Consider the following 26,570-nt stretch of genomic DNA (forward strand, 5'->3'; position numbering starts at 1 on the left):
GATGGTGAAGTTGTTTGAATGCCGGGTTATATGTTGAGTAATCCAAATGAAATATAATCAAAGCATGTGTCCAAATAGCCAAATCTGACTTTCCAAGGAATAGTTACACCTGTACAAACTACACTCTATAGGTTTATACACCAGGATTCTGGCACAGGATGATCCAGCAAGAATTGCAAACAGATTTCCCAGGCCTAACTTTCACACTCAGTATTATATCATGCAGGCTCTCAATATAAGCAATACAGAAAATGTCCAGATCCCATGGATATTAAATTAGTATTAATAAAACTTAATAGAAGTGTACCTATTGATATAATGTAGTTGTAAAAATACCTATTTCAATACTCAGTTTCAAGCAACCTTTCTTTGAACTTCTTTAGACTTGCATAAGCAGTACACATTCCTTGGACCTCAGGGAATGACCCATCTTTAGTTAACAATGCCCAGAGCAAACACATTGAAAACATAATGGACTTAAGGAAGAACCACTAGGTCTTTCCTGATATGACTTGTTCCCATTTCTGGGAATGTTTCTTCTTCTCTATTTCTAAATCAGATCCCTCTCTGCATTTGCCAACACCCTGATCACCTTTTTGTCTACCTGTCTGGCACCCATTGTATTGACCAAAACAGAAACATCAAAAGCCATTTAAACCTATTATCTCTAGACCAGCCACATTCCTTTCCACCTGCACCCTTCTCCTGGGCAGATCAATAAACAGACACAAGCCTTCAAATATACTAATGGCAGTTTATTAAATTTCCCTCCAAACTTGGAGACCAATCGGCAAAAACAACAGACAAAGTATGCCAGACAGCTGTTCAGACAGCCGGCAAATCCTTGCTTGCTACTACCTGGACCAATCAACACTCAGGATAGCAGAAGACCTTAGTTTCAAACTTCTGACATGGTCCTATAAGTATGTCTGTATTTTTGCACTGAAGTATGTTAGTCTTTGGAGTACAGATTCTGCTGACATCCACTTTGGCCATCGTGAAGAAACGCCTCTGATTTTGCCTTCAACTCATCTTCTCATTCGATCCTTTGGAAGCTTGACACTCCAGGCCCCGAATCCACAGTTTTAGGACAGATGAAATCACACAACACAGTGATTTTGTCTACTCTTCAAAACTGAAGATAACATAGGGCAGATAGGACAGCTAGGAAATGAAATGAGCCTTTCGGTCCTGGTCATTATTTCTGTAATTAGTCACCTATCAATAGCCAAAAGATAGGTGACAACTATTTCAAAAGTCTTAGAAGTTAGTAATGTTCTGTCTGGATCAACCATTGGAATGGAGGAAAGTGTCAGTACACTATAAGCGGCAACAATATAAAATTTACTTTACAAAAAAAATTAAGATTCTTTTCAGACAACGTAAAAGAGATGTCTTTAATTAAAAATGCCACATACTTAGTAAAAATCCGTGTTAGTTGAGAAATTGATTTTTTCCTCCAAGAAGAAAGCTGTGAGTTTTCCTGTATGGGGTAAATGTCACTCTGTTCATATCTTAAGCTTTGCTGCAAGTCAAGACTTGTACTATTCAACCAGGTTGTCATAGAAACGCAGCTAACTGTCATCTCAACTCAGGCCACTGATGGTTTTATTTGTAGGTTTGCGGGATTATTAAAATTTAACAAAAATTATTGATTTGCTTTTTATTTACACTGCCTTGTGTTTACCTTTTAGAAGTTCATGCTGCATAAAAGCTTTTCCTCTGAGAGAATGAATAGTGAATATAGTGAAACTCAAATCATCAGATACCGTTCATGCTTTTCCTCTTTTATTTAGGTGATAGTTTGCACCAATGGAAGAATCTTGTATTTTGCAAATAGTTTTTTTTCTATTTTGTTTACAACAAAGCAAAAGCCTCTCAAATTCACCTTTAGCTTGATTTTTATTTAACATAAGAGATACCTGTCAGAAAAATCTTCAAATGGGTACATCAGGGTGCCTAAGATTTGAAGTTTCTCACGTTATCCATGCTTTTTTGAAGTCTCGCCAAATGCTTCAGTGAGCTGAGTTTTTGAAAGTATATGTTTTTGTATATACATGTGAAAGATAAATTACTTAGGTTTCACTCATAAATAAGACAGGCAAAACTTATTTACAGTAACTTTATCTAATGGTCCGTGGGTGAATGCTTTTATGCAAAATACTTGAGGGACTAGAATTAAGTTTTCACTTTGGTTGCACATTTGATGTCCAGACTTCAGCAGCATATTGCATCTTATTATAATGTCTTGATGCCTAGAAGTCAGTTCTCACTTCATAGATTTCACAGAGTGTACACATCTTTAGTGTATTGCATGTGTCTTCTTTTTGACAAAGACGTACAAAGGTGCAATTATTAGTTAATTGCTACCTAACTTGCTGGTTATGTTAACTTTTTGATTGTAACTATTTTGCATCTATAAAGAATGACGGAACACAGGTAATTTGTCTGATTTATTCCCCGTGTTGTAATTTGACATTGAGTCTTTCTGACTGGTAACAACTTTGTTCAGTGTTGGATTTACTGAATAAAATTGCTTCTTAGTGGACATCTTGACACATCATTTTAGACAACTGCATAGTTGATTGTTGACATCCCTTCTTAATCCTGTTTTAAAAATTCTGTCATGGAAACTTTTTAACCCCACAGCCTCTAGCCTGTAGTATTTGAAAAAGTTGAAATGATCTTTCTATTGCAAATCAAGCTTTTCATCTTTGTGAGGATATTATGAGCTGAGAAAGTGTTGTATTATACAATGTGAACCATTTCATTGGCTTGTAATACAGTATAAGGATTTGCATTTCAGATCTGTTAAAAGGAGTATCTGATTGTTAGTTGAGTAAAGACATGTAATATCCTCCTTAAAATGCAAACAAGATGATGATGCATAAGTCTTAATATTCTTCGTGGCATGATATAATACTAATAATACAATATAATAATATTAATAATATATTAATATATTAATTATATATTATATTTTACATGTAATATTACTAATAATATTACAATATATTGATATAGTACAATATAGTAATTTATTGCCAGTCTTGTACTATGCTAATAATATAATATTGTATGTAAATTTAATTTGTAAGTCCCCTTCGGGATGAGAAGTGCGGCATATAAATGTAGCAAAAAAAATTTTTTTGTGGTATTCTTTGGTTTCCTTATGTTAGATAAGACAAAAGGCATGTTGGAAACATTAACTATTTCTTCCATATCAAGTTCAATCAAGAAAATCCATTTGCATAAATGCATTTAGATTTAACCTATTACATTTTATGTAGAGGTCTAAGATTTTCTAATGTAGGCTTAAATATGTAATATCAAGGTGACAAACAAAGATTTAGTAACCTCTAGCAAGTGAACAATCTGGATTTCTTGTGGTGCAATCTGTGAAATAACTCCCACTTGTCTATTAGACAATAGTACTATATATACTATGGACCCTTGGTTTAGATCCAGGATACGAAAATACATGGAAGCTCAAGTCCTGTTTTATACAGTGGTATGGTAAACTGGTGTCCCCTATATACAATGGCAGAATCAAAGTTTGGGGGTTTTTTTGAGAATATTTTTTGAAACAAATCTTTTTGTCTCATACTGTGATGACTCATGGGCCTTGTAGTCCTGTTCCTAGTACTATTGTGGCAGACGAAGAGGAAAACATGGGATTTTCACCGGTTCAGCAAGAGCCGGAGCCTCTTCACCTGCAGGATGTTGACGTTTGCCCTCAAGAATTCAGCCAAACAGGCCTTGGGCAGAACTCCCCCCCCCCCCCCCCCCCGTTTTCCAGGAGGGAAAATTATACTAAAGATAGGGGAGTCAGGGAGGCTAATTGCAGAAGCCTGAGAATCGCTGCCAAACAAATGGCTGATTAGGTCTGCTTCCCTTGGGAAATTCTAAGGAGTCATGCATCTGGACAGAGTTGGGTTTCGCTTCTCGTTCTCTAGGGAAAGAGTTCTGTTGGCGGGAAAACGAGACCCAATATAGGTGTTTGGCGTGAGGATTTCTTTGCGGAGTCAATTGATCAGCTTGAGGAGAGAGATCGTGTGTGGACTTCGTAATCCCAGTTCCTTGCTTCCCGGATCAAGCTTCAAGCCTTGCCTTGTCTCACGGTTTTACCACGGACTCTGTTTCATGCTTCATGTTTGCCTCGTTTTAAGTCTCGGATCAAGTCAAGAATCAAGTTTATTTCCAGCCTTGTTGTCAAGCTTCATTGGACTTTAAAGACTCTGTTATTTCCCCACACTATTGCTTGGCAAAGTGTGTGTTTCGGTCAAGTGGATTAAAACTTTGAACTCTAATATCTTATATTGGACAATACATTTCTGGACTATATTTGACCTTATCTGAAAGGTCTGTTTCTGAACTATATTCTTCACTTGTTTTTATTGATTTTATATATTTCTTTAATAAAGATATTAGATAGAGACTGGCCTCTGTGCAAGGTTATTGGTGCTCTGCAGCCTGGGTCCCGACAGTTTGACTCCGCCACCTTAAGCACCAAACAACCTAAGGCCAGAATGTCTACAGGAACCGGAGCGGAGGCTCCACCACCCAGTTACACCATTTCCCAAGATGAATTCAATCGAATCCGAGACACACTCCGAACGCAGGAGGGAGAAATACGGGGCTTGAAGGAACGCAGAGCCCGTCTCCCTGCCCTAGCGCTACCAACCAAGTTTTCTGGAGAAGCCTCCAAGGTTCATGTTTTCCGTCGCCAGTGCCAGGCGTACTTAGAAGCCCGCCAAGCCGAGTTTCCCCAAGAAGATGTCAAGGTGGCGTGGATCTACAGTCTCCTAGGTGGGCCTGCGGCCACTTGGGCGACGGCGCTATATGATGCGGGTTCCACGCATCTAAGCACCGCGCAAAATTTCTTGAACCACCTTAGAAAGACCTGGGGGATCAAGGACGACGAGGAGGCGGCCGGCCATAAACTCCGGCGTCTCTTCCAAGGGGACAGGCCGTTGTCCCGGTACATAGCCGAGTTCCAGGTGCTGGCTCAGAGCACCGGCTGGAACTATATAGCCCTTAGAGGACAGTTTCGCGAGGGCCTCAACATCGAGATGCAGGAAGAGATCTCTAAGGTGGATCCCCCAGGGACTCTTGAGAGACTCATCAACCAGTGTTTACGAGCCGAAGCCCTGCTTGCCAACAAAAAACAGTGGCTCCAAGGCCAGAGTGGAAGAGCTGGAGTGAAACCCCCCGCTTCTGCCAGTGTTCAGCCACGTCCAGTATGGAGATTCCCACCGCCAGCCCCAAACCCCATGGGAAGTGAGGAGGAGCGGATGCAGTTGGGCAATGTGCGCCCCAGACTAGATGTTGCCGAAAAGGCCCGCCGCCAACGTTTGAATCTGTGTTGGTACTGCGGGAATGGGGGCCACTTCGCCAGAGAATGTCCAGCCAAAAGGAAGCCCGCCGCGCGCCTGGCGGCGGCGTCCTCCGCAGAGCCGGAGGCGGCCGAGGTGGCTGGAGCAAAGCCGGCGGGGGAAGCCAGCGACCGGGCGTAGAGAGGCTCGCCAACCCGGTCAAACACCCCACTCAAGAGCCGCAAACCGGGGTCCTATTTCTCCTGGTGGTCACGCTGTGGTCAGTGAAAAAAGGACCCGTCATGATCCATGCCATGATAGACTCAGGGGCAACCAACAATTTCATCGATAGAGAGTATGCCGACTCTCTGGGATTACAATACCATGATTTCAAGAATGCCCGGGTGGTGCAGGCCATAGTTGGCTGACCCCTAAAGACAGGTCCAGTAAGCCAATGGACTGAACCCACCAGAATGTGGATAAGAGAACACATGGAAGAAATTTCTTTCTTCGTTACCGAGGTTCCCCACTTCCCTGTGATTTTGGGTATTCCATGGCTGACACTCCACGACCCAAACATCTCCTAGTCCAACAGAGAACTGCAGTTCACCTCAAGATATTGCCAAAACCATTGTCTAGTAGCCAAGGTCTGCCATGCCACAGACGCAGAGCCCATCATCACCTTGCCCAAGAAATATTCGGACTTTTGGGATGTTTTCAATGAAAAGGAAGCCGAGAAACTACCCTCACATAGACCCTACGACTGTGCCATTGACCTGGTGGAGGGGGCCCCAATTCCGCGAGGACACCTCTACTCCCTGACTGAACCAGAGCAAGAAGCTCTCAGGGAGTTCATAGAGTCAAACCTCCGCAAGGGGTTCATCAGACCCTCTCAATCCCCAGCAGCTTCCCCAGTGATGTTTGTGAAAAAGAAGTCAGGAGACCTACGCTTGGTTGTGGACTATAGAGCATTGAACAATATCACGAAGCGGAATCGCTACCCCCTGCCTCTGATCTCGGACCTATTAGACCGGCTCCGAGGGGCCAAGGTCTACACCAAGCTGGATCTCCGCGGGGCTTACAATCTAGTTCGTATAAGAGAAGGGGACGAATGGAAAACCGCCTTCCAGACCAAATTCAGATTATTTGAGTCCCTAGTCATGAATTACGGATTATCCGGAGCTCCCGCAACATTCCAGCATTTTGTCAACGATATCTTCCAGGATTATCTAGATCGGTTCTTGATCATATATTTGGACGATTTTTTGGTGTATTCTAGATCACAATCGGAACACGAGCAACACGTCAGAATGGTGCTACAACGATTGCGGGATCATGGAATATATGCCAAGTTAGAGAAATGCACCTTTGATCTGCAAGAGGTAGACTTCCTGGGATACCGCGTCTCGCCACTAGGGCTCTCCATGGACCCGGCAAAGGTTTCAGCAGTATTGGAATGGCGGGCGCCAACCAACAAGAAGGAAGTACAGCGCTTCTTGGGGTTTGCAAACTACTACCGCAAATTCATCCCAGACTTCGCTCGCTGGTCTGACCCAATCACCAGCTGCATCCGAGGGAAACAGCCTTTCCGCTGGACGGAGCAAGCAGAGAAAGGGTTCCACCAGCTAAAGCAGCTATTCACGACCCAGCCAATTCTACAGCACCCTGATCCTAAAACCCCTTTTGTTGTGCAGGCTGACGCCTCTGATGTGGCAATTGGGGCTGTGCTCATGCAACCAGTGGGAGAACATCTTCATCCTTGTACCTATTACTCCCGTCAACTAACAGCCCCAGAAAGAAATTACACTATTTGGGAGAAAGAACTTTTGGCCATAAAGGCAGCTTTTGAAAATTGGAGACATTGGTTGGAAGGGGCCAAATTTCCCATTGAAGTTCATACTGATCATCGAAATTTAGAGCACCTAAGGACCGCACGAAAGTTAAATCAAAGGCAGCAGCGCTGGGCTTTGTTCTTTGAACGCTTTGACTTCCAGATCCATTATGTGACCCCGGCTCAGACCAAGCAAGCAGATGCTCTATCACGGAAACCAGAGTATGCTGCAGGACGCAGAGAGACCTCAGAATCTCGATTGCTGCAACCCGAAAACTTTGCCACGCTCACAGTGGGAAACACCAAGTCCACTCCAATTGAACCAACTTCCTCTAACCCAGAATCCCTTTGCACTCAAGAAATTAGAGCCAGTCAACAGACAGATGCCTGGGCTCAAGAACAGATTCGCCAAGGACTACGTTTCTCATTCTCACTTAAGGATGGGCTACTACGCTACAGGAATCATGTTTACATTCCTCCAGGTCCCGGCAGGGAAAAAGCACTTCATCTGTGTCACGACAGCAAGCCAGCAGGGCATTTTGGGCTATTTAAAACCATGCACTTGATCCTATGAGATTTCTGGTGGCCCAAGATCCGCAAGGATGTGGAGAAATATGTCAATACCTGTCCTGTATGTCAGCGTTCCAAGACACGAAGGGAGAAGCCGTCAGGGCTACTACATCCCCTTCCCACTCCTTCTCGCCCATGGGAGATAATTTCCGCGGATTTTATCACTGACTTACCACCCTCCCTTGGCTTCACCACGATTCTAGTAGTGGTGGACCTTTTTACCAAGTTGGCCCATTTCATCCCCTGCGATGGTCTCCCCACGGCCGAAGAGACTGCAGATTTATTCCTTCAACATGTTTTCCGACTACATGGATTGCCCAAGAGTTTAGTCACTGACCGTGGATCTCAATTCACCTCTCGTTTCTGGAAAGCACTACAAAAACTATTGGGCATAGACTCTCGTTTATCTTCAGCTCGCCATCCCCAAACGGATGGGCAAACTGAGCGCACCAATGCCACTTTGGAACAATACCTTCGCTGTTATGTAAACTACCAACAGGACAATTGGGCTTCCCTATTACCTCTATCAGAATTTGCTTTCAACAATGGTGTCCAGGCTTCAACTAAAGAAACCCCGTTCTTTGCAAACTATGGTTTCCATCCACGTTTCTTTCCTTCTGTCATTCAAACCTCAGAAGTCCCTGCAGCGGAGGACTGGCTGCAGGAACTCGCAGCGGTGCAACAACTCTTGCACCAGCAACTGGATCAAGCCAAGGAGGACTATAAACGCCACGCTGACGGTCATCGCCAGCCGGGCCCCGAGATCAAGGTAGGAGATCGGGTTCTGTTGTCCACTCGCTTTTTGCCCTCCCACCGTCCCTGCCGGAAGTTAGATGCCCGTTTCATTGGTCCCTACCCAGTGGTGGCGCAACTTAACCCCGTGACTTTCAAACTCCAACTTCCGCGCTCCATGCGCATTCATCCGGTGTTCCATCGTTCCCTGCTCCTTCCGGCGGATGGTGTACGCCCTGATGCGCCCCTGTTTTGGTGGATGGAGAGGAGGAGTTCGAGGTTCAGGACATTTTGGATTCTCGCTTCCATCGCCGCCGCCTTCAGTATCTCATTGACTGGGTGGGTTTTGGCCCCGAAGAACGCTCCTGGGAAGACGCTTCCACAGTCCATGCCCCCGACTTAGTTCGCCGCTTCCATCAGGCCTACCCTACCAAGCCGCGGCCCCGCGACTCGAGGAGAGGGGCCCTGTTTGAGGGGGGCCTTGAGGGCGGGGATAGTGTGATGACTCATGGGCCTTGTAGTCCTGTTCCTAGTACTATTGTGGCAGACGAAGAGGAAAACATGGGATTTTCGCCGGTTCAGCAAGAGCCGGAGCCTCTTCACCTGCAGGATGTTGACGTTTGCCCTCAAGAATTCAGCCAAACAGGCCTTGGGCAGAACTCCCCCCCCCCCCCCCGTTTTCCAGGAGGGAAAATTATACTAAAGATAGGGGAGTCAGGGAGGCTAATTGCAGAAGCCTGAGAATCGCTGCCAAACAAATGGCTGATTAGGTCTGCTTCCCTTGGGAAATTCTAAGGAGTCATGCATCTGGACAGAGTTGGGTTTCGCTTCTCGTTCTCTAGGGAAAGAGTTCTGTTGGCGGGAAAACGAGACCCAATATAGGTGTTTGGCGTGAGGATTTCTTTGCGGAGTCAATTGATCAGCTTGAGGAGAGAGATCGTGTGTGGACTTCGTAATCCCAGTTCCTTGCTTCCCGGATCAAGCTTCAAGCCTTGCCTTGTCTCACGGTTTTACCACGGACTCTGTTTCATGCTTCATGTTTGCCTCGTTTTAAGTCTCGGATCAAGTCAAGAATCAAGTTTATTTCCAGCCTTGTTGTCAAGCTTCATTGGACTTTAAAGACTCTGTTATTTCCCCACACTATTGCTTGGCAAAGTGTGTGTTTCGGTCAAGTGGATTAAAACTTTGAACTCTAATATCTTATATTGGACAATACATTTCTGGACTATATTTGACCTTATCTGAAAGGTCTGCTTCTGAACTATATTCTTCACTTGTTTTTATTGATTTTATATATTTCTTTAATAAAGATATTAGATAGAGACTGGCCTCTGTGCAAGGTTATTGGTGCTCTGCAGCCTGGGTCCTGACATATACGAGTGGAGAGGTTGCTGCAGGCTGTGCATTCAGTACCAAATGTAATTTGCCCTGAATAGGTCTCCTCTCAGCACAGGGAAGTACAAGGCAAGACAGTGCCCATTTGCCAGGGATGAAATTCAGGAAGACAAAAAAGTCTCCAACTTCGTATTATGCTCTAGAACAGTGGTTCCCAAACTTATTTGGCCTACCGCCCCCTTTCCAGAAAAAATATTACTCAATGCCCCCTGGATAGGAGGGCATGGCTTAGAGGGGTGGGCGTGGCTCCTGCTCAAAAGGGCGGGGCTGAGCCTCTCCCCTAGTCCAAGATGCAGGGCTGGGAGGAGGAGGGGGCGGGGCCACAAATGGGCGGCAAGGACTGGGATGGGCAGCGTTACGAGCTTTGAGTTAGGGCTGAGCTTCTATCCCTGTCCTGTGGCACCTGCCAGGACACAGGGGGCGGGGCTAGAGGAGGGTGCGGGGCCTCTTCCCAAGTGCCTGATGGGGCTGAATCTCTATACCCCGCCCCCGTGTTCTAACAAGCGCCTCAGGGGAGGTATACAGAGGCTCAGCCTTGTCTCGCGCTCTTGGGAAGAGGCCCCGCCCCCACCCCTAGCTCCGCCCCCTGTGCCCTAGCAGGCGCCTCAGGTGCTCAGCCCTGTCTCTGACACTTGGGAAGAGGCCCCGCCCCACCCCTGGCCTTGCCCCCTGTTTGTCCTAATAGGTGCCATCACCACCCCCTGGATTGCTGCAGCGCCCACCAGGGGGCGGTAGTGCCCACTTTGGGAATCACAGCTCTAGAAGCATTCGTTCAGCATACTTCCTGAATACAAGAAGTCTGAAGTCCAAGCCCCCTTTCCCCCCAGTCCACTGCATAATATCTTTGGGCCTCAGTCAAAACTTAAAAAGAGGACAATTTACTTGAAGGAGTTCGAAGCCTTGATAGTGCAGATTATGCTTGTAATGTCAAAACTGTAATGAATAATAATGATCTAATATTCTCCAAACATACAAACAATCTCTCTCTGATATTGGCCCAAATCCAGAGCCCTCTGATTTTCAGGTGCACAGAGATTGGGTTTTGCCCTGATGCAAAGTAGAAAATGCAAGTCACCTGTCCTCTTGAAATACTTCTGTCTTATCTGATGCCTGGAAACATGTGCTTTCCCCACATGAACATCTCTCTAAGCCTCTGACAAGATACAAAAAAAATGGTATGAGACGCTTCTGCTCTGTCAGATCTCAAGTCAAGGTTTTCTCTATAGGCATATCTTGTAAAAATGGATACAACTGCTTTTGTGTTTTCTGTCATTGGCTTTTCTATATCGATATATTACATATTTTATATGGTCAATAGAATGAATTTTCTTCCCATACCTGTGTTATACCTATGCATATCTGTGTTTGCCCCCTTCTGTTTTTGTTTTTTAAGAAATAACTACCTTTTGCATTACAGTACTGACTATTACCATGCTTATTAAAAGAATGTACACCCACAATCGTAATTTCAACAATGAGTATAGAGTGTGTGGGTGAGCTTTTCATGTGCTAATGACTGCATAGTGACTGTACCATCAATGCATAAGTTTCAAATGAATACAAATACTGTGATTTCTCTTACAATATCTCAATGCAGGAAGATGACAGTGAGGAAGAACCCAAGCTGAAGTATGAAAGGCTTTCTAATGGGGTAACAGAAATTCTCCAGAAGGATGTTGCTAGTTGCATGACAGTACATGAGAAGGTAAGGTTTTACCTTTTGAAAATGTGTAATTACTGGTGTGATGTAGTGGTTTGGGTGTTGCATTAGGATTCTGACATACCCGAGTTCAAATATCCACTCAGCCGGTGAAACCTTCTGAGTAACCTTGGGCATGTCACACTCTCAGCTTCAGAGGAAGGCAATTGCAAACCCACATCTGAACAAAGAAAACATATGATGGGTTCGCTTTAGGGTCACAATAAGTCAAAAACAACTTGAAGACTCACAACAATGTGGGTATGTTTTCTTTGAGTGCATTTGCCCTTTGACTCCATATCAAAAAGAAGGTTTTACAAATGCTTTTTAGCAATCTAACAGGAATTTGTTTTATGATAAGTCTAGAAGAAAAAGGAATGTTTTCCTTTCCTTAATGTAGACATGTGTTAAATGGGTTCTGGAAACTTTTGAGTTCTTAGCACATGGCACAGATTTTCCCTGCATATGGGAGACTCTTTTTTTTCTATCACTACTTGCTGAAAAAGTGAAGGACAGGTGTGATGCTTTGATACAGTTTTTTTGTACCAACTCTCCTACATCCATCTATTATCCAATCACTTTTCTGACATCTTTGTCAAATGCTTGATGAATAAACATGACCTTGGTGTGGGCTTTCATTGGCCCCATGCTGTGATGCATTATTTGCATGTAGTCTTTTTCTTTAACCTTCCTGTTTTTGGTAACATTAAATGGCTGATTTGTTGTTGGGGTCAGGCATTCATTCCCCGCTGAAGGCACAGATAAAAGAAACAAGAGCTATATCTGACAATTTATCCAGTGTGTTTTATAATGAATATCAGATAAGGCTTGTTGATGATTGCAGATGGGTAAAGTACTCTATCAGTGATATACTGTATCAGTTATTGCTAATGAATCCTGAGTACAGGATTACTTAGATGTTGAAAGTTGCAGACATAATTTGAAATACGACACAGTAAAATCAGTTCTGCAAAAAGATCCGAAGACTACTCTTGATTTCCTAAGTATGTATTTACACCAACTCTTCTTGATGATGTAAATCATATACTGTTTTGGATCCCTTAATACAATTTAAGGCTGATTCAAAATCCTGTCTCTATATACAGGCAGTCCCCAAGTTACAAACATCCAGCTTTCAACATCCAACTTCAATACCGTCAACCACGGTATCCTTCTGGGATGTCTTGCGGGAATGGGACATGGAGGTACCGTTCTACAGTGGCTCCGGTCCTTCCTGGCGGGTCATTCCCAGATGGTGTCACTGGGGGACACCTGCTCGGCCCCACAACCATTGTCTTGTGGGGTCCCTCAGGGTTCGGTACTGTCCCCAATGTTGTTCAACATATACATGAAGCTGCTGGGAGAGATCATCAGGAGTTTTGGGGTATGGTGTCATCTGTATGCAGATGATGTCCAGCTCTGTCGCTCCTTCCCACTTGTCACTAAGGAGGCTGTTCAGGTCCTGAACCGGTGCTTGGCCACTGTGTCAGACTGGATGAGGGTTAACAAATAGAAATTGAATCCAGACAAGACAGAGGTCCTCCTGGTCAGCCGTAAGGCCAAACAGGGCATAGGGTTACAGCCTGTGTTGGATGGGGTCACACTCTCCCTGAAGACACTGGTTTGCATCTTGGGTGTTCTCCTGGATTCATCACTGAGCCTGGAACTCCAGGTTTCGGCAGTGGCCAGTGGAGCATTCGCATAATTAAGAGTTGTGCTCCAGCTGCGCCCGTACCTTGGGAAGTCTGACTTGGCCATGGTGGTCTGCGCTCTGGTTACATCCCGTTTGGATTACTGCAACATGCTCTACGTGGGGTTGCCTTTGAAGACAGCCCGTAAGCTCCAATTGGTACAACGGGCGGCAGCCAGACTAATAACTGGGGTGGCATACAGGGAGCATACCACTCCCTTGTTAAGCCAGCTCCACTCGCTGCCAATATGCTACCGAGCCCAATTCAAAGTGCTGGTTTTGACCTATAAAGCCCTAAACGGTTCTAGTCCAACTTACCTGTCTAAACATATCTCTTCCTATGAGCCATCAAGAACCCTAAGATTGTCTGGAGAGGCCCTGCTCTCAGTCCCACCTGCCTCACAGGTGCGGCTGGTGGTAACGAGGGACAGGACCTTCTCAGTGATGGGCCTTCAGCTGTGGAACACCCTCCCCAGCAACATTTGGCAGGCCCCAACCCTTCTGGGCTTTAGGACGAGCCTAAAGACATGGCTATGTGCGCAAGCATTCAATGAATAAGCATTATGATCCGACATGGTCTGAATTAAGGTTTACGTTCGAGGTTCTGGATGAATGGATTTAAGTATATATACATACTTAAGTTTTGTATAATGTGTTTTTACTAAGTATTATTAATTGAACTAAATGTGTTGTTGATTTTACTGGATTTTGTTCTGGGGATTGAATTTTTGCCAATTTTTGTAAGCTTCCTTGAGTCCCCTTGGGTGAGAAAGGTGGGGTAGAAATGCTGTAAATAAATAAAAAATAATAAACTTACAAACAACTCATAGTTAAGATTGGGGGTGAGATAACAGGAAGTGAGATAAATCTACCCCTTGGAATGGAAATTAGATCCTGAAAGAGTTCTCATAGGCAAAAGGTGTCTCCATTGAAGCTTTATCACCAATCCTTGTTTCTACAACAAGCCATTTTTTTCCAAATTTAGTTATCACAGGGGCAGAAGGTGAGGTGAAATCTTCTGATCATGAGCACAGACAGCAAAACAAACACCACAGGGGAGTTAACTCTTACCTATGCTATCCAAAGCTAAAAGATATATATACAGTGTTCCCTCACTTATCCCGGGGGTTAGGTTCCAGAACCACCCGCAATAAGTGAAAATCCGCAAAGTAGGGAAACTATATTTATTTTAATATGTATACATTATTTTAGTAGTTATACACTATTTTAAGTCTTTATCAACCAATCGTGTGTTGAAAAATCGCTTCCTTCTCTTCCCGTTGCCGCTTGGGCTCCTTTTCTCTCCCTTTGGCTTCTTCTTCCTCCCTTCCTTAGTCTGTAAATTGTAATTTTTTATTATTTATAATAATCTTTTAGAGTTTATTGAAAAACTGTGAAACAGCGTATCCGCGAAAAGTGAACCGTGAAGTAGTGAGGGAACACTGTATATTGGTTGGAGTTCCACTTAAAAATGTATCTGTTCCAACTTACATACAAATTGAACTTAAGAACAAACCTACAGAACAGATCTTGTTTGTAACGTGGGGACTGTCAATATATGTTTTGTTCTTTTTAAAAGCATGTTCTATATGTACTTTGTGGATTCCTTCTAGCATAAACATGGTATACCCTAAAATTGTATTTTAATGCCTGAATGTGTGTTTTACTCATCTTTTACTGTTTGTTTTAATGCAGGTCATTGACATTCACACACACAAACACACACACAGAAGAATCCATAAATTGGAAGGAACCTAATTCTTTTGGGGATTATTGGCCACCAAAAATTGATTTTTTAAGTTCCTGAGGTTCTGTGATTTGACGAGGAACAATTTAAATCTGAAATAAATATACATGGTTTGTCCCCCCAGCAAATGTTTTGGGCTATGCTAAAAATAGTTCCTGCATTTGGAACTGTCCAGATACTATCCTAATTATAGTGTCACAAAGACTGACACAACTACAGAGTTGTTTTAAGTAACTGAGCACTTTGGGTTTTCTAGCAAGCTACACTATTTATGAGTAGGATCAATAATGTTAGAAGCTGGAGTGCAGGTGTCTTTTAGGAATTGGTCTCGTACAATGCTGAGGCTAAAAACTGAAGACAGAGTCTGTATCCTTTTTAAAAAAATCAGCCCCGATGAAATAGTCATCATAAATAAAGCTACGGCCTGTATGATAGATGTATGTTCCGATTAGAACAATTTGGCTTTGTTTGGAATACAGAAGACTGGCATATATTCAGACGAATTTCCCTTCAGAATTATTATTTTTTTCCTTTCAGTGCTAAAACATATTTTCACTGGACTTGCTGTCTGCATTGGATGACTAATCGTCATGGCACCTGGTGCATTCAAGCAGGCCTGTGCAGTGGAATAGTCATACCTAGTTATGTCTGCACACCTGATGTTTTATTAACTAGTATTGATTTTTTTACCCGGGGGACTTTTTTCTTCCTGTAAAAAGGCAACCTTGCAGGAGTGAAAGGCATTGCAGGGGATGAATTTCTAATGAACTCTTTCTCTCCTCTCCCTCTCCCTCTCTCTTTTTGACTTCTCTTTAATGTGGCTTCATATTTTAAGTGCCTGAACTGAAATTTCATTTTAAGCAATTCCATTTTGATAAATCCTTTTAAACCTTGACTTTCTGTAAGGTTATTTTTTTTTAAAGATTGTGCTGCTTGACTGACACGCTTAGTAGTGCCTGTAAATTTGAGCATTTCATTATAGGCTGCAATGAAGCATGCTTACATGCAATGAAATACAGAGAATTTAGGATTCTGACCACTTGAGTAGTGCTAAAAAGGGGAAATGTACCCTGTTCCGAATCAAGCGACATCACATTTTGTGGATATACTGTAATGTTTTAAAGCTCTGTATTTTTGTTGTACTATGAAATAGGAAATAGAGCAGTTCTTGCATTATTTTGACAGTTTATTTGTGAAGTATATGTGGACGATTCACACTACAGACATTATTCTATGTTGGTTTTCTACCAGTGAAAGGTGTGGCAACAGGACCAGAATGAATTGAGTGATTTACAACTGTTTCTTTTACTCTTTCTTTTAGCTGGAATTAACCTTTTAAGTAAGATATCTACCATTTCTAGGCATGCTTTTGAATAAATAACCCAAACAAGAGGGTTTAAAAAATAGAGTAGGAGTTCTAAGAGCAAAACTAGGTACTTTGCTTATGGATATATCATTTCTTTTATATACTGTAGTGATTAACCTGACTGTAAAAATGAAAGTACAGTATAGTGAAACAAATAAACAATCCCTATTTATCTTTCTGTTGTGTTGAATTGTTTAATATCACAGAATTTCATGTTGTAGTTAGTAAGCCTATCTAGAAAGGGCTTTCAAATGCTGAGAGTGAAAGGTACTCCTCCTCCTAATAATAATAATAATAACAATAATCATAATAAATAAATAAATACATAAATAAATAAAGTTCATTAATTACCTGCCTCTCCTCACAGCTTGAGAATGCTTTTAAATTAACAATATTATGTAACACAATTTATTATCCTGAACTATAAATGTCAGTTTATTAAACTGCAAAAACATTATTTTGTGGGACATCCTGCAGCACATTTTGCTATAGTTTTTCAGTGAATATCTCACAGAGTTTCAATCAATTCGACATCGTTTGTGGCAGCCACAAAAACAAAGTTTCTGGAGTATAACAACTACTTTCAAAGTAAGAACAATACTGCACAATTAAACTTTCAAACCAGGAACAGATTTTTTTTGAATTTTGTTACATAGTGTAATGAAAGGAAATACTATGACAACAACATCTTCTGCTACTACTACTGATAATAATAATAATATTAATTTGTTACCCACCTCTCTTTACGCCTCGAGCAGGGTAGAACACAGAACATCCAGCTAAAACACACTACCATGAAATACATATATTGACATTCAAATATTAAAATTCAATACTAGTAGAAGGTAAGAATAAAATATATAGTTAAAATTTTACTGGGAAATTTACTGGAAGAGATATGTCTTTAATTCTGTCTTAAATTCTGACAGCTGTTTAGCTATCAGAGACTTTCCGGCAAGTCATTCCACAGTCTAGGGGTGGCCAGTGAAAAGGTACTCTGGGAGACAGTTGGACTGCAAGAAGATCAAACCAGTCTATACTCCAGGAAATAATGCCCAACTGCTCACTGGAGGGAAGGATACTAGAGGCAAAGATGAAGTACTTTGGCCACATAATGAGAAGACAGGAAAGCTTGGAGAAGATAATGATGCTGGGGAAAATGGAAGGAAAAAGGAAGAGGGGCCGACCAAGGGCAAGATGGATGGATCATATCCTTGAAGTGACTGACTTGACCTTGAAGGAGCTGGGGGTGGCGACGGCTGACAGGGAGCTCTGGTGTGGACTGGTCCATGAGATCACAAAGAGTCGGAAGCAACTGAACAAATAAACAACACACAAATAAACCAGACTTACAAGGCTTGCTAAACATGCTGATTTTCTGTTTTAATGAAGTACAGTTTGAAGCATTTTCTGCAGAGCTCAACAGTGCAGGTTGTTGCTAACAAATTGATGTAATGTCTAAACCAGCCACAAGGTGGCATTGAGAAACTTTTTACTGTTGCTGAATTTCTCTTGATTCCACCATAGAGCTAAGGGTTTGGGACCCATTTGGGTTTAATAAGCAGTGCTGTAGGTAACCTGGACCCAGACCATGTAGGGCTTTAAAGAGAATAACCAATAGGCATGTGCGATCCATGAACAAAATTGTTCAATATTCACTTTGAAAGTAGCGGCGCTGGCGCTTTGTTTCTAAACTCATTTTCGAATTTTGAAGCAAAAAATTTGAAACTTTCCAAAAATTCGGATTATTCGTATGTACCTCATTAATGGCTGATGTGCATGTGCATAAAGGAAAACATTATCATTGATGGGGAAAATTGAGGGGCTTCTCTCTTCCTCATTTTTGAGTCATCCTAATGAAATTTGCTACAGTGGTAGAACACATTTACCACTGTTAGCTCGCCAAATCTAAGAACGTTTGACTTATCCTCAGAATTCTGGCGAATTTTCAAAGTTTTTATAAAAAACATTTTTAAATAATAACAAAGATCTGTTCTTGGTTTGAAAGTGTTATTTCCTGTTTCATTGGGTTGTCTTTACTTTGAAAGTCATTGTTCAACTTCAGAAATTTTGTTTTTGTAGCTGAAACTTTGTTAAATTGGTGGAGAGAGATTCAACAAACCTTAATGTGCTTTTTTAATAGGACGATGTCCCTTGCGCAAGGACGTTTTGGCAGTGTAATCAAAGTTCGCCATGTTTTTATGACAGAACCAATTAAAAATGACATTAATCAACTAGGAACAAAAATCATAGCACACCATCAAATCACTCCTGACAGATGGCCATCAGCCTCTGAATAAGGAAATCTGTTCCTGGTTTGAAAGTGTTATTTCCTGTTTCATTGGGTTTTCTGGGGCTGAGAGTGTGTGACTTGCCCAAGATCATCCAGTGGGTTTCCATGGCTGAGTGGGAAATAAAGCCACAATCATAGTCCAACTTTCAAACCAGTACACTATACCATAATGTCTCAAAACAGCCCAGTGCTAGCCAGGAGAGAAAATGCTCCAGGCTTGGTTTCTATGGGGCTCTTATGCCTCGTTGCTATATCCAGGAGTGAAATGGGCTCTAATGCCCGTTGCTATATCCAGGAGTGAAATGTGCTCTAATGCCCCATGCTATATCCAGGAGTGAAATGGGCTCTAATGCCCGATGTTATATCCAGGAGTGAAATGGGCTCTAATGCCCAATGCTATATCCAGGTTTCTATGGGGCTCTTAAGCCTGATGCTAGCCAGGAGATTGGTTGAAAATGCTTTCTCATATATCCGAAGGTTATCCGAAGGTATTCCAAGGATGGGCTCCAAAACTTCAAATTGGAAGGTTAATTCGGAAGCCCCAAACCACCTTGGAACCCTGTTCGGAACCCAAAATAAATACGATTTTATTACGATTAATGACGATTCCGATTAATTCGCCCATGTCTAATAACCAAAACTTTGTTCTTTGCCTGGAAACTAATTGGCAGCTAGTGGAGTGATTTTTGTATAGGTGTCATCTGGTCACTTCTCATGACCAATCTGGCTGCCATGTTTTGAAGTACTGTAATTGGAGTTTCCAAACATGGCACAATGGCCAATGTACACTGCATTGCAGAAGTCCAACCTTGAGTTTCCTAGGAGTACCCCCAAACTGCAAACACAGTCATTCAGGCAGGGTACGACCCCACCCAGAACTGGTTTGATACACCTCCAACCTTAGGTTAGGACCCTTAATGGGAAGCACCTCTGGTCTCTGAAAGAGCATGAATAAAAGTCCATGGCATCATTTCTTGTCAGTAGATTTTGAAGATGGGGGGGGGGGGCTGTCTTGTGCCTCATTTTGGCAGTTGAGATGCATCAATAATACAGGTTTCAAGACCTTCTACATTATTTGTACACTGTCATTACACAGTCTACTGTGCAAAACATGTTGAAATGTATTTTCTAAAATCATAGGATGATTTTCTTTTCTTCCTTTCAGTTTTTGGCACTTGGAACACACTATGGCAAGGTTTATTTACTTGATGTCCAGGGGAACATCACTCAAAAGTTTGACATTGTAAGTACAACCTATTTTAATAAGTGACAAATGTAGTCTAAAATCAACATCATACCTGTGATATTCCGTGCATCTCAAATGGAAGTTATGCTACTGCCAGCTATTAGTGATATTCAGGGTAATATCAAAATTACTGGAGTAAATACCTCTTGTACTTGAACTAAACCAGAATTAATACTGATAGGGTTGTTAGCTATCGCAATTTGTATGGATATTGTTATTAAATTTGTTTTGTAAAATACTCATTCAGTATTGTTTATGAAACTGAATTTAAACCTGGTTTCAAAAAGAGAAAATGGTCATTAGCATTATTCTAATTAAACTATTCATATACATATATTGTGACATATAGGGCCTAAAACAGCTTGTTAGCTTGACTATTGTTGGTTATTAATGTATGTTCTATCATATTGAGATGCCAAAAGTAATTGAAAATTGATTTATTTCTTTGCTACTTCACTTTATCTACTGCAAATATATAAAGCTAATATTTTATGTGAATATCCTGAAGCATGGTCTCTTAAGGGCTTGTATTGATTGGAGAAGAGAATTTTAAAAATCTTATAGTAGCTTTCTGAAATCCAGAGAAGAAGTGCAACTCAAATTGTATGTAAATTCATTTTCAGGGGGATAAAATATACCTATTACACCTATGCAGGTCATATACTTTCATTGTTGAAGAAAAATAGGCACAGTGTATGTTTAGCATTGTTATGTGTACTGGTAGTCAAAGTTCTTTGAGACCATTGTCAGCACTTGTCAAAGTATCCCTCAGAAGGTGTTGACATGCTTGCAAAACAGAGCATGTGTTCTGATGCTGACACAACAGCCTTTCATGCAGACGGTAAGAAATTATTTTTAAAAAAATCTAATTATGTAATTGTTGCCCCTAAACCCACTGGTAGAATAGAGTTATATTTGGATTGACAACGACCTTACCTGAGAGCAGTGAAAGTAATTTTGATGGTATTCCTTTCTTTGATGTATGTGTCCTATGTGATGTAATCTCCATGAGGTTCTGTGTAAACATAGGAGGCCTTTCTGGGGAGATGTCGGCCCAGTCTTTGTTTTGCATCTTGGTGACAGTCCTTGAAAATATGATCCTATCAGAGCAGTTGCTTGTAGGTCAGAAACGTAGGACTGGAGCACAGAAGCTCAACAAACTGATTAGTCTTGTCTTGGTAGCGGTGGTGGTGGTGATTTGCCACTCCACTTTATAGTTTTTCTTGTTCTGTTTCTCATTTTTAGTCACATATATTCTGGTCCAAAATTCCATGGTCACTTGATTATATATATGAATTGTTCAGTGCTTTCGATGACATATGTACTACCATGGGCATCTCTAAAGTACCAACTAGTACCTCACTGCTTCACGGTTTTTTTCTGAGATGCGCATGCGCAAAAGGTGCCAGTTTCCCTTTTGTGCATTCGCTGTGCCTCTTGTTGATGTCCAGCCAGGCCACTCTGGATCCCGACGAGAGGGAGGCGCATGGGCAAAAGGGAAACTGGCAGGCGCCGGAGAGGAAGAAGCACAGGGAGAAGGCTTGCAAAGGGGAGAAAGGCCACCTAACTACTAATATAATGTGTAAATATTGAAATAAATATAATGCCCCTACTTTGCGGAATTTCACTGGAATGTAACCTCTGTGATAAGTGAGGGAACACTGTAATCTCAAAGTGCTTTTAGATGTCCAGAGAAATCTTGTGCTTTTTTGTGTCCCTGTTTTTTTCCCCATATTGTCCAAAGCAGAACTTAACAAGCTTCACGTGCCACTTCCATGGCAATATGGAGAAGCCCACAAAATAGCAAAAAAATTAATTTCCCCTTTTGCACTGCTGTTTTGGATATCCAAAGCTATTGTGAAGTACAACACAATACATACTGGTTCCGCAGTGATAGGTCTGTGCATGTTTTCACCATTATCATTAGCTATAAAAATGTGTCTGTTTAATTAAAGGAGGGGGGGAGGGAGGGAGAAAGGGAGAGGGAGAGCAAAATAACTAAAACACTATGTTTCTGTTTAACAAGTTTCATCCTGAATTACAAGGAGATATAGTGAGCTGGAACTTGGGAAAATGTTGCTTCATCTATAACAACTATTCATTATTATCTGTAACAATGTGCTCATTATTAAGATACACTTTCTTTTCCATATTTCGTCACCAATATGGCTGCATTTTTGTCTGTGACATCTGCTTAAGACTAACTGATATGAGTTCTGGGATCCTGAGCATTTGACAAACTGGTGTTCTCCAGTATTAAGGTTCAGTGCTTTGAGTGAGATGAAATGTGTCAAATGAGTTGAAAATTATGAGTTAAAGGCAATGGAGAAGAAAAGCCTGCTAACTCCACTGACAAAGGAGGATGCAGAAGCAATTTACAGCATATTAATTCCAAATGCCTCTTCATCTTCTCTTTTCCTCAAAGACTGTCTACAATTTATTAATATAATTATTGCCTCAGCTGACATCCTGGTAGATTAAAGAGTTGTAGATATGAGAGCTATACAAACACATTTAGCTAAGTAACAAATCAAAAATGTTTTCACAGGGCAGACAATTCATGCCCTGTTGCCAGGTGTTTTAATAAATACTATTTAGAACAAGTACAGTAACAAGACATGGCTTGTGCCAACAAAGCCTTGCACTTTGCCCAGAAAGGAGAAAATGTAAATGGCTTTATAAACGGGTTTGGATTTTTAATATTTAATGGTTTAATGGTGATGCTTGAAAGTGGAAAACAAATGTAAATATCTACTGTTTTAAAGCATTCTTTCAGTGCAAACAGTTTGATTTTTTTAACAGTTGCCTCTTCTAAGGCTTTTTGCAAATAGGAGAATTAAAACAAAAATAACATGAAATATTTAAAAACCACCCCCTTTTGCAGCAGAATTTTTTAACATGTGTTTCCTTAGTCCTTCAAGATCCGAGACTTTTATATTTAAATATTTGATAGCTTTGAGAACAAAAAAAAATGTTTAATCAGAATGGCAGAAAAAGTTTAAGTAGTCACATTGCCTTTTTGTAACTGTGAAAAGCTGGAGGTTGTTTCTTTTTGCAGCACTTAGCTCTATTAAAGTTTCAACATTTAAGAATGTAATGGGCCAAATGTCCATCCAGCCCAGTATCCTGTTTCTACTCAAGGTTAGCCAGGTGTTTTTTGACAAGCAAAAATGGAAATCGACCTTCCTTTTTCATGTTAAAGATTTGGTCTTCTGCATAATGAACTACAATAAGTTCTCCTTTCAAGAAAGGGTTTGAATTCAGGACTAAACGATAAAACAATGTCCACAAACTGATGGATTGGCATTTTAAGAAATTATTGAGACTTCCCAGGTGTTACAGTACTTACATTTCTTCATCAAGCAAGGAGACACTCATTCAAGGATCTTTGATATTTATGTTTTTGCTATGAAATATTTCTCATTGTCATGTATGTAGTAGAAAGTACTTTTTTTTCAAACAGACCCCTTGAAAAGGTTCAAAATAAGAATTCATAAATGGATGGTCAACCCAGTGGTCAAGAATAGATATTTTTCTGTGGTGGAAACACAGAAGATGTTCCTTCCCATATAATGTAGCAGCTGTTTAGACATTGTACTTACATGAGAATAGGAATGGGCTTGTTTAAAGGTGCTTTTTCCATTACTGCCCACTGAATTTCTTAACAGGGAAGGGACGTTCATCTTCTGGATGAGTTGCTCTTTCCCCTCTCTTACAAGCAAAAAAACAAAGAAAGGAAGACAGACAGAAAGACAGAAAGAAAAGAAGATCTTTTCAGTGTCCCTCCTCAGGGAACAGGTCCCACAAAAGGCAGTCATATTCATGCTTCCTGCTCTGATAGAACTTGCTTTTTTATCTGTTTTAGTATTTCATCTATTAATCAAGAGGTTTGGCCAACAAAACATAGACCTTTTTTCTTCCCCAGCCAACTTCAAATTAAATAGGTTCATATCAAGATACCAGACTCAGAGGACCAAAGGCATTGGTGCACTGTCTCTTCCATGGCCTGGGAGACTTCTCTATGCTTTCTCTTTAGTGGTGCCTACTCTCAAGGGTAATGATGACAATGTGATGGGGAAAAGTCTCTGTAAACCTTGTCATTCCAGCCTGTCCAAGGAAAGCTTGGTTTGGTATTCTGACAAGATGGTAAGCACTATTTTGGTTTCCCAATAGAATCTACTAATTCAACCAATAGAAACTATGAATTCACATTTAGCATTTCTCACAGGTGATACAATACAAATACCCAGAGTTCATAAAAGTCTCAGTTTCCTATGGATTGAAATTCCTCCAGGAATGCATTGACCAGAGTCTGATATTCAACACTAATCACAAGGCAAATTGCAGGCATTCCTTCATTGTTGTTGCACATGGAAAGGACCAGGATTGCATCTCATTTACATGTTTGGAGATTCCAAAGGGGTTGTTGCTCCTAGCCATTTTACCTCCTGGGATTTGCACAAAGTTCTAAAGACATTCATAGTTCTCCCATTCAAACACCTACAAGGGGCCTCTGTGAAGCATGTCTCCTGGATGTTTTTGTTCCTGGCCATCATCACCTCCACATGCAGGGTGTTTGAACTATCGTGTTTCCCTGAAAATAAGACAGTATTTTATATTAATTTTTGCTGCCAAAGATGTGCAAGGTCTTATTTTCAGGGGATGTCTTATTTTTCCATGAAGAAGAATTCACAATTATTGTTGGAATAAAAGAAACATTTATTATATACTGTACAGTAGTAGTTGTCATAATCAGACAAACTGTGAATTCTATCAAGAATTTCCTGTTACTACCATTATTTGCATGTATAACAATCTATGTTATGTACATTTACCAATCCTGCATGCTCTGGTGTTCTGTTTGGCGAGCATGCTTCCAAACAAAAACTTTGCTAGGTCTTACTTTCAGGGGAGGCCTTATATTTAGCAATACAGCAAAACCTCTACTAGGTCTTATTTTCAGGGGATGTCTTATTTTTGGGGAAACAGGGTAGACTCCATGTCGGCATGGAGAGAGCTTTTCATCATCAGACATGATTCCATGGTGTTTCAGCTGGATGCCACCTTCATTATATTGTTTCTTTTAAAAGGTTTTTAAAGAATTATTGTGATACAAACTTTTCATTTTTTTGTTACTCTCTTATCTACACTCAGTTTTAGAAAACCAATGAAAAGTTAAAAATATGCAGCAAGCAATGCAGTAAACCACAGATTACTTTTTGAATATTGTAACAATAAATGGCAACATTTTATTTTTAATACAAAAAGTAACAGAATGTTTTACTTTTTTGAAAGCAACCTTTCCAAGTTCTTTTTGTAGTTGATGATAGACTCTAATCTCCACAAATTCATCCAATCACTTTTTTAAAGCCACACGGAAAAAAGGCCAAAGGCTTGTCATCTGCTTAAGATGTGTGTCCTGCCCCGGTTCTTCAACAGGTTAGAATTTCATGCTATAGGAACTACTCAAGGTGCCGTAAGGTTCATATTTTCTTGATGGGATTATCTGTTAAGTATGTCACACTTCCAAAGGCCTTTTAAAAACCATCCCTTGACCCACTGTCATATTTTGCTTCCATTTCAACCGTTTTCAGTTTCTCCTTTGTTATAACTTTGTTGCCACTCTTGCTGATTTGTCCAGTGGCATACTTGTGAATGATGCAGTTTTTACATTTGACAGAAAAGCAAAGCATTTTAATGACCCTGTCCTTGCTATTATTGTGAAGAATAAAGAACCTAGTTAATTGCTGTTGGCAAAATAATAATGCTTCAGGTTTCTTTCCCCCACATAGGAAGAAAGCCTTCTTGTATTGATTTAGAAAAGAAAGATTTTACTTTGGACTGGACTTTCATATGCGTTAGTCTTCAGCATTTCACATATTTTGACAGGCTGCGTAAATTTTTCTGTTTATTACTCTAACTGCATCATTTCAGTTGTCACTGCTGGTAGCAGAGAAGACAAAGCCATGAAATGCCAAGCAGACCATGGAATAAAATGCTTACATGCTTTAAAAAATAATCTAAAATGTATACTGGATACTGTCTCTGTGTTAGCTGCAATTAAAATCCTTTGAAATCACTATAACGTATTCCTTTGTTCTGACTCATTTTACTCAAATGTTTAAAAGCTAGAAAGCACTTGGCTAAGATTGTCAAGGGCCAAACATCTGTCCTTTTGCTTGTAGAACTTACTGTACTGGAAATGTATACCCATGGCTTTCCCATTGTTTCTGTGCATTGTGGATGGTAGAAGGGAATGCCTTCCACATGTTTAGAGGATATTGATAATGGATACTTCTAAAATACTCAATTTGAAGCCAGTAATCCACAGATTGTAGGCTTGAATGAATCCAATGCAGAAGATAGAAAGATAGAAGGATGTAGAAAATGCATGTTATTCTTATTTTTAGAAAGCCTTAGGTGTTTTAGCTAGATAATGTTTATGATGTTTTCTCCAGGGGCTGTTAGCAGACATTACCCTGGATATCCATCTTGGATATCAAACCTGACAACTTCTTGAGTAAAAAAAGAAAGGAAGAAAAGACACCTCTGAGACTAACAGATTTATATTAGCATTCACTTTTGTGGATGATAAAGTACTTCCTCAAATTCTTCAAGTAAAATATTCTAGTCCCAGAAAGATAGTTGGAAATCTACAATTAACTAGTGCTGCACATATCAGAGTG

The 26,570-nt window shown here is 41.0% G+C and overlaps 1 protein-coding gene across 3 annotated transcripts in view; it reads left to right on the top strand.

Moving 5' to 3' along the window:
• The window catches only part of vps41 (VPS41 subunit of HOPS complex), a 150,125-nt gene that overhangs the window by 23,651 nt on the left and 99,904 nt on the right, over window positions 1-26,570 (top strand). For all 3 annotated transcript variants that reach the window (XM_003222333.4, XM_008112861.3, XM_062958094.1), the window contains 2 exons: window positions 11,441-11,548; window positions 19,804-19,881. In XM_003222333.4, coding sequence (XP_003222381.2) covers window positions 11,441-11,548; window positions 19,804-19,881 — 186 coding nt within the window. The remainder of the gene's footprint in view (window positions 1-11,440; window positions 11,549-19,803; window positions 19,882-26,570) is intronic.

Source organism: Anolis carolinensis, chromosome 6 (assembly GCF_035594765.1).
Source record: "Anolis carolinensis isolate JA03-04 chromosome 6, rAnoCar3.1.pri, whole genome shotgun sequence".
NCBI lineage: Eukaryota > Metazoa > Chordata > Lepidosauria > Squamata > Dactyloidae > Anolis > Anolis carolinensis.